Genomic DNA, 10,000 nt, shown 5'->3' with positions numbered 1-10,000 from the left:
CGATATATATGTTATATATATTATACATATTTTACATATATTATACCTATATACAATATATATGTGTGTGTGTGTTGTATGTACAATTTATATATATAAATATATATATATATATATAAATGTATATATACATATATATATATATATATATATAAATATATATAAATGTATATATATAAATGTATATATACATATATATATATATATATATATATATATATATATATATATATATATGTGCACACCCATTTATATATGTACAGTACGGTCCCCTAAACAAATAATGTCAAGCTTTCTTTCTGTGGACAACAGAGTTTTGACAGTACTTTATATATGAAGTGCACACATAAAGTAGAAGGCAAAGTAGGTTCCCCAAAAATGGCTATGAGTCCTAGGGGCTACAGGATCTCGGAGGGGTCCAGGGGAAGCGCCCTTGCGAGGCCCAGGAAGCTCCTGGATTTTAGTAGTTTAAAAGATAACTCATGAATTTCTGCAGTAAAATGCCTGGCGACTATGATATATATATATATATATATATATATATATATATATATATATATATATATATATATATAAATATATAATTATATATATATAATTATATATATAATTATATATATATATATATATATATATATATATATATATATATACGTTTAGTTCTATCCATATATCTGCCTGTCTATATCTCTGTATCTATATGCATTCGACTTCATCATTCGTGGTCCTCGAATGTCTGCAGCGCTAGTTGCCACTGTAAGGCGCTATATTTGTATCACAATCTCAGTCGCGCCCGGCTTGCCTCCTTCAACAGGCTCAACTGTGAGTGAGCACTGGCTTCTGCAGGATAGGGTAAGAAATGATGCGGAAAGAAATTAGCCGCACACCACGTTTCTCTGCAAACATGTCACGACTACTCAGCAAGTTGAATTATCCGTTTTATACACATTTTTATTTTAAATGTCAATTTCTAACTTAATGTTTTTACATCCATCAACCAACTTGCTTGAAAAGGATACCGTATTGCATTGTTTGTCGTCCTGTATAGTAATTGATACCACCTGTACGCGTGGTTGATCTTATCAATAGCACATTGCCTATCCACTCATGAATGTAACACGGTATTTTGGGGAGCGAGTGTTAATCGCCACTTAGTGCTGAAATACTGTCTTTTTGACGTTTTATTTATTGTATATTAACCACTGGCGTTAGAATATTTTAGTTTTATACGTGTTCTAAACGCACTGTATGAGCTTATAAGTAGTTAATCGTGTCTGTATCACTTTCCTATGGTAAAGTGAAGTATTTCTTGAAAGGCATATAGAATTTTGTATTTAGAATTTGAACGAAACAAGACTTGAATATGTAGCGTTAGTCTATATATTTCTGATCGCAGCAATTAAATCTAAGTACTCTGACATGTAGTCCCGACCGCAAGGCGTTATCATCGTAACCTTCGTACGAACTCAGATTCAGTAAAATTTACATAAACGCCAGATTTATTTTATAACTGACGGGTCTCTGCTTTAACACATACCAATCCTTTCTGCAATATCTTTTTCCTTTAACATAAGTGTATGTGTGGGGGGATTACTTCTATTTGCTCATATTTTGAGCAGGAAGGATTATTTTGGATTACTATCACCTCTCTCCCAGTGAAATGATATACTGCCTTACATATACGTATATATACGTATATATATATATATATATATATATATATATATATATATATATATATATATATATATATATTTATATATAATCTAGCCCTTTTTCCAAACAGTTCATAAAGAGTTTACGTTTCGAAGCTTGTGCTTACGATCTCGCGTCTGTTTTGCAGCGTGAAATATGCAGCATTTCTAGTTTTTTCATTGTTACATTGATGTATTTATTTTGTCGACTTTGCAGTAAGAAATCTATCATCTCTATTTGTTGATAAAAACGGGTAGTTTCTATAGTACCCCTTGATCTTATGTCTTATCCATGAACCATGAAGTTCATCACTATGTATTTCAACTTCACTGTCAGTATAAACGGAATTTCTTTGTGTATGTTACTGTCTGTTTAGCTATGTGATGTACGTCATGTGACCTATTTTGCTTCGCCAAGAACGGATTTAAATCAACCAATCAATGGACATCATGAGATATTCAGACCTTTCTCGTATGTTACTACTCGTTGTTTACAACCAAATACCATTTCAAAAATTCCTTCGTATAGTTAATCACTCCATGTACGTCTCTGTTTTCTTCGCTCGTTGTTTACTGTTGCCGTATCTCCTTTTGTTTCCGTCTATCGCACGTGTTGAACAGAGGTGCGGTATTTTGTAGCGGTTAAATTAATCTTAAATTCGTAATACTGATACTGTTTACACCAATAAAAAACATTCAATACACTTTGATTGCTTGAAATGAACAGCATAGGTTTGTCGGCGCAAACTGATATTTTTACTTAATTTGCATATCATTTAATCCTAAACTATGAAATGCAACTTTAATTCTTGGATATACACGGCTTTCACATCATTAATGTTATAGTCCGCTTTAGTGTAGTCATCTGCATTCATTTATATTTGTTGTATTTTTCGTTGACGCTATGATTACCAAATTTTCTTGAATGTATCATGGAGAATTCATTGCACTGGCGTAACAATTACCAGATATATCAAGTTCGCTACGTTTGAGTAGAAAGTTGTTTCTAAACCTTGCAAAGTGTGGTAATAAACACATGTATCTGAGATAAGCTCTTTGAAGAACGTTGGTGGAACATGCTAAATGTAGTACAGTGAGCCATTTATCCGGATGCTCAATTAACTGTCTTTAGCACTAATGCCTATGTCGAGAATTGTTTATTTTACATATACATAGATACTTTCGAGAATAAAATACGCATGAAAGGAGCGTAGTACAGGTGGCACGTGCTCTCTCTCCCACCCCCTGTACCGGCCCCTTACCCTCTCACGGCCAGCCTTCCCACACTTTTTCCGGATTTCCAAAAAGAAAATGATGAAGACAATTCGTATTTCATTGATGTGGAATTTGAATTTTGCAAAATTACATACTACTGGTTAATAAACAAAGATGAAAAGCAGTAGTTCCTTTTTTCGGATTGCACGTGTGTATATATGACTACTGCGACGCATGTGTTTCGCTGAGTGTCACCGTAAAATCAATACTGTAGCGGCAATACAGAAGAAAAAAAATGTGCTGTGCAGTTGTCATGGGAAATAACTTTAGGTACCATAATAAAATAGATTCTCTTCACGTAATATAAGCCATTACTGTATGTTCTCGTACTATAGCATCATTCTTATATGTGTTTTGGAAAGAAAGGAAACATTTCGTAAAAATGTAGTGCTTGTATGATATATATATATATATATATATATATATATATATATATATATATATATATATATATGCACACACACACACATATACATATATATAACAAAAAGATCAAAGAAATCAATATAATGAAACCATTGAACTATCAACACGATATGTAGTATGTGAATACTTATTATCATTATATGCTTATTAATGGAGTACAGTTTTGTAATATACTTCTTCATTATATAATCACACCATCTTACAGAAACAAGAAAGTCTAAGGATATAGTTTCCAATACACAAATGGATGATAGTGTGTTGAATATTTTATACATAGCGTATAATGAATGACTAGAAATATACGCAGTTAGTATTCTGCTGTGAAAATTATTATTGCATTTTTTCATCAAAATACATCTATTGAGTCACGTAAATTAAATAAATATATCTGCACAAATGCAAATTCAGAGTCGTTTTAACATTTCTTATACAATTGTTTTTGGCATGCCAAGTCATGTTACGCATGAAAAAATGTTACGGAAAGGTAATAACCAAGCTATGCTACTTATATCTATAATTATCAGAAAAATAATATATATTCGTAAAACATTTTGGCGGAGACCACGCAGAAGTAAGGGGCAGTAACGCTGCAGAAAAAAAGAAATCCCTGGGAAACAAAAAATATTGAACAGAAATTGTTGACAAAGGTAAGGCTGTATCAACGGCGCGGTATCCGACTGTTATTTTTCGAAACGACGTGAAAATAAAAATAAATGTAAGTATAATATCTAACATCCAGGAACACAATAAACTCTAATAAAAAATAGATATTTTCAGGTGTACAAGTGTCTTCTTCCGTACGTGGTGGTATTTGATCATTTTGGAGCATGGGAGAAGGTTGGCCATCGCGTCCCAACCCTCGTCGCCCCTTGCACACATCTGCCGTGTTTCCTGCGTGCTGACTGGCTCGCACATCGACCAATCGAAATCGCTTTGGGAAACAACCTCGATTGCGAGTGGTCCGTTGTCATAGGTGCTGCGCGGACTTGGCCAATCGGCGGTTTGCACACCCCGGCATTTGTTTACATATTGGTGTTTGTTTCAAGGGCTGCTCCATTCTCCTCGTTTTCGAGACTGTTGAGGTTGTAACTGGCGTTTTGAATCGGTGTATTGAGATCTTGGAGTGTCGTTAAGCAGCTCTGGTTCACCATGTAAGTATTCTGTGTCTTGATTACTTAGAATATATACCAGAAAAAGAGGTATTGGAACAGGACCACTCCCGTGGACGCGTCATGGCTTACAGAGGCAGATGTACATATTTGTAACCTGGAGGGGAATGTCGTTGATTGTGTATGAAACTCTTGATGATAAAGGAAATTATTACGAATGTAAAGGAATACAAGTGATTATTGCAAAATTCATGGGAACTATGTATTTAGCACATAACCTTGCTACCCCAGAGTTTGGTGAGGGATTTTCATGACAAAAAAGGTTTCTGATTAAATTTACCACCTTGATTGAGAGTGCAGATATACATCCAACGGTGTTTTTACACAACTTCTCCTGGAGACAAGCCTTTGTTTACACAGACCTTGTGGGGAGAATATTGAAAGATGTTATTTCTCTCATATTCTATAGCTATCTTTCTGTAGAATTGTAGTTTAGATTGCCATACCTGGTTTTCATATGTCGCAATTCTCTAGAATAAGATTGTATGTAGATACAGAATTGTAAATAATGCTATTGTCCAATAGAACTGAGTTACTTCCTCTGTGCAAGCCAGACTGTAGAGTTTGGTCTGCAAAAATTATTTGGTCAAATTCTGTCCTCGCAAATGTAGCTTTCGGGTAACTTTCCATGCATGCTTAGTTCTTTTTTAAATCATCTGTGCATAAAATTCTTTTGTCCTTTCCGCACACTTGTTCCATCATCTGTTTGTGCAAAAGTAGACTAGATGATGTTTTCTGCGCATGAAAAGTGTAATATTCCCTGCTCAAGAAAAAGAATCTACAGTCTGGTGTACAAGTGAATGATATTGACATGATCACCAGTAAAAAAGGTTATTAGCAATGCTTCAGACAACTTCAGTGTTAAAAGCTTTTAAACCCCTACCATTTATATTTTGGCAAAATTTAATATGTAATTAATAATAATTTTAGATAATCATAAATTCTCATGCAATTTTATGCAATTAGAGTGATTTTGATTTTCATTCATGTCACAAGCCATTAGTTTCTAAGTCTTATCAATAAGCTTGGGGAACCTACTGAAATTCAAAGTTTTTGAATGTAAGGGAGCACAAGTCTTGAAGGAATATGATTTGATTTGTTAAATGTTTTGTTACATTTTTCTAGTACAATAACCAAATCTGAACTCATGCTAATAGTTAGCCTTTATGGAGCTCTCCAAACAAATAGTAACATAAAAGTATCTTGTTCCTTTGATAATACTAGGAATCATATATACTTACCTTTTCCTATCTGATATTTGACAACTGATGACTCCAGAAGTTTATCGTCACCAAGGAATCAGTTTGAAATTCTTGAATGTTTGGAAGGAAAAATTTATATATTTATTGCAGTTACTATTTTTAACTTTGATAAAAGGAGCCATTCTACCTGAACTAGATTTATTGGAAAGTAAGATCTGAAGATGTAACTTAGGTGGATTTCACTTTTCATTTAAACTTAGAATTATGGTTGAGCTTATGTGTACAGCAGCCATATCTGATTTCTCGTGGCTAGGCGTACAGCACATATGCATAGGCCTATGTGCATGTTAATGTCATTTCCAGGTAACAAGTACAAACTTGACCAAACCTAAGCTAACTTAATCAGACCCAACCTACCTTAACCTGATTGAGCGTGGTATCATCTTGTGTCAATTTACCACCTTCTGGTTTGTTTCACAACACATGAGCAGTATAACAATTGGGGGCTTTTCTGCTGTACCCGTAATCATTTCCTTTAATTGTATGGGATATTTCTAACATTGTATCTTCATTGTTCATTAATAGAGTAGAGTGTTTTGCCATTTTTTTTCATTTTTAAGTGTTATGATAAAAGCAGTGATGATGATAATAATAGTAGGATTAGTTTTCATATGTGTGTGATGTTATTCAGAGTCAGAAAAAAAAATTATGAATATATACCTTTCAGGCATTATTGGCAAATGAGGACCAATCCATTTCTGTTTTACAGCCCTGTAACCATCCAAATAACATGCACTTGATTTCTGACTGATGTGGAAACTTTTAGTATTAAAAGATCTAAATTAAGTGATTTTGAAATACTTGTTCATATGGCACATCAAGTGAATTTATATACAGGTGCAAAATATATGTTATTTGTTAAAATTACTCTCTTATATGTCATGCCATGTGCTCCATGATTGTATTTGCATCAGTACCTTCTATGCATCATCTCAATATGAAAATGGCAACCCTCTGACAGAGGCTAAAGGAAATAAACATGGTTTGTATTTTGAATTTAAACTTCAATTTTATTTTTCCAGTGTAATATCTAGGTCTAGGAGGTAGGGTTTAGTGTGGTGTCACCAAATAGGTCCATTACATCACCTCTCAGAAAAAGAAAATGAATAAGATAACAAAACAGAAAATAAATAAAATCTCTACCTCCTGACCTACCTCCAGAGTCCATTACCTGAACCAAATTATTGTTATTTTTTGGGGGGTGGGGTATGGGGCTTATCAAAGGCAGGTAGGCAACTAAAGGCCTTTCAAGATGTTACAAGCATTGCCAAAAAAAAAAACACTATTAGCAACAGGCATCACAGCGCAACATTCCATGCAGCTACCAAAGATCCTTTACTTTGATAGGATTCAGTTTGCTCGGAAATTTGTTTGTCAGTCCCCTCCTCAACCAACATTTCTGTACAGACTGTAGTTGCTGAAGCTCCTTCTTTGTCAGATGGTCAGCAAAGACTTGGCTATCATTACATAACAGATTGTACGTGGAGATTTTAGATGAAGAGGACATGGGTGCCAGTACAACACTGACTCTGATTCCAGGAATGGTTGTGACTTTGAGCTAGTTTCCATTCCCTGGTATAAGTCTAGACTCAGTCCTATTGTTTTCCATGGTAGTTTGAGTATAGGAAAAGAACTCTCCTGATCTTAGTGTTGCAAAAGGGAGAATGTACCAAGGCACTAAGGGTTCTTCATTCATACTAGAGTTAAGTGTTTCTGACCTGGATCGTGAATCCACATTTTGGCCATCTTCTTTTAGTTTGTCATCACAAAATCATGAATGTGCTTGGTCAAGGGCTTTCTTCCTTTTACTTTTATCTTCCTCAGCTGTTCATAAGTTTATCAGGTGGTACAAGGAAGTACTGTTCTACCTTCTAAACCTTAGCAGTGCACAAGGCACTTATAATCAAGTTACTTGGCTGGCTTTCTAGACATAATTTGCATGCAAGATCTCTCATGGTGTGAGAGGAAATGATAGGGAGTCAGCACCAGGGATAGGTGCATTTTCCAGCTTGACACCATATCAACTCAGTACATTAACTGCTATAAGTAGTGTAAGATCTGCTATGGCCATGGTATGAGGAAGGTGACATGGGCTATGTGCTCAGAGTTTGGAGTGCCTTTTGTCTGTCAGTACTATTTTAAATGCTACCTTACTCAGAAGCATTACTGAACCATACCATTTTCAAGTTCTATAGATTGTAAGTAAAAATCATGATTGTGAGATAGATAGATAGATAGATAGATAGATAGTGAAGACTACATAATGAGCTGATATGGAGTGTTTAACAATTTTTAGTCTATCACGACCTTGACTAGAATATGAAATGTCTCGTGTAGCTCTCACAATATGCTGAAGCAGTAAAATCATGTATTACACATAATGATATAAGAATTCCAGTGAGAAAGTACATAAAGCTGATAGAAAACTTATCTTTTAGTTCACACTGAAACTGAAATCATGTAAATGAGAGTTAAATCAATACAAATATTATCCAGGGAAATGGCCAAATTCAGGTGGTTCCTTTTATTTTTCATTTCACTTTTTTTCACTGACATTTTGTGGATACATTGTCAATTTTATTGTCCTGAGGATTCAGAAAGTTCATACACATGTCTGCAAACCCATAAGAAACTAATAAGAACCAAAAAATTAAAAGAAATTAATGGAAATATAGTGAGAACAAGAATTCCAGAATATGTATATTTGTATCAAAAATTGAAAGTTTGTATGTGCAGCTAATGAGAACTAGTATATGTGAACAGCACATGTCTATTTTCTAGCCACCAAAACAGACTTATGCTGCCACATCAGTGCATACTTGAATGTTGATGTTGGTTTACCTCTCAGCCTCACTACTGGATAATGTTGACATTAGATGGGAAGATGGAAATAAAGTAAGGTATAAAAACTGTAAATGCATACATAATGATCCTTGCCCATTCATCTCAACCTCTCCTAATTCCATCCATTGAAAATGAAGATGAGATAAGCTTATATAAAACTTTCCTGTTACTTCTGCCACATACCAGTATTCACCCATTCTAACACGTATATTGAAAGTAATGATTACACCATGATTTAGAATATTCAATCCCCCCCAACCCATTGCTTATAGTTGTCATGGGGGGGGGGGGGGCTTAGGAGACAAAGAATGAGGCCTGATGTAGGAGATTACCAATACATAGGCCTCAGCCCATGCCTCAACAAATTTTGCATGATCTTTTGTTCTCCCCCTTTCCTTCTCCTTCTCTTCATCCCCTTCATCTGTCCACTTCCTAAGGTGTGAGAGCTGTGCTGAAAGGATGAAAGACTGGCTTTGTGTTAGTCGTGAATGGTCACTGGGAACCATGGATATGGTATTTCCTTGCTTAATCGCTTAGCCTTTACCCCTTAATGGGACCCTCAGGGGTACACTTTCTTTTCCCCACTTATTTCAGGCTTACCTTGGCCAATAATGAAGATGTTTTATCCATATTAGGGGCATTAAGGCTTGCCCTCATCATCAACTAGCCTATCTAAATTTGATTTCATTGGTTTTCTGGCCCCCCACCTCTCTGTTGACCATGGCTTTGACAACTGATACTAACTTCTCCTTGATGTCTACTGATAACTTTATCCATTCCAAACCATCCACTCAAGTCTTTACACAACCTTCAAAAAGCACCCCTTCCTCTCTCCCAACATTCTTCACTGCATCTCCTTCTGCAGTCTTCATTGTCTACCCCCTCTCCCCTCATTACTACTTTTCATCCTCATTGTCCTCCTCCCCACAATACTACCTCAAACCAAACCACCCATTTTCCTCTCTCCCTTATCCTTTTACTGTTTCCACCTCTGCAAACTTTTGAGTACTCTCTTTGGCTCAGCCAAGTGGGATCAATTCTATTTGATTCCCTCTGCAGCCCCTTACTCTGGCAATACCCTCCTCTTCCAGCAACGTCTCCGAAAACTAGTAGGCAAAGTTTCTTTTTGCAGTGGTTTTGATTGTACACACCTTATGACAGTTACATCTGAATTCCAAGCTTGGGCACTATCTACCCTGAATGACCTCACTGGTAAATTGATTCCTGTGGAACCTCACTCCTCTCTTAATACTTGTACCGAAACTGTTTCTGTCTGCTTAACTGATTGTCCTATCTATAACATAGACACTGAAACCAATGAACTTGCCTG

At 35.4% G+C, this 10,000-nt stretch overlaps 1 protein-coding gene across 1 annotated transcript in view; it reads left to right on the top strand.

Annotated features, from left to right (window-relative positions):
* Positions 1 to 4,391: 4,391 nt before the first annotated feature.
* The window catches only part of LOC113804371 (sex determination protein fruitless), a 26,858-nt gene continuing 21,249 nt past the window's right edge, over positions 4,392 to 10,000 (top strand). Inside the window, exon 1 of the mRNA XM_027355226.2 lies at positions 4,392 to 4,546. Coding sequence (XP_027211027.1) covers positions 4,545 to 4,546 — 2 coding nt within the window. The 5' untranslated portion in view covers positions 4,392 to 4,544. The remainder of the gene's footprint in view (positions 4,547 to 10,000) is intronic.

This window comes from Penaeus vannamei, chromosome 4 (assembly GCF_042767895.1).
Source record: "Penaeus vannamei isolate JL-2024 chromosome 4, ASM4276789v1, whole genome shotgun sequence".
Classification (NCBI taxonomy): domain Eukaryota; kingdom Metazoa; phylum Arthropoda; class Malacostraca; order Decapoda; family Penaeidae; genus Penaeus; species Penaeus vannamei.
This window is presented reverse-complemented; position numbering and strand designations above follow the sequence as displayed.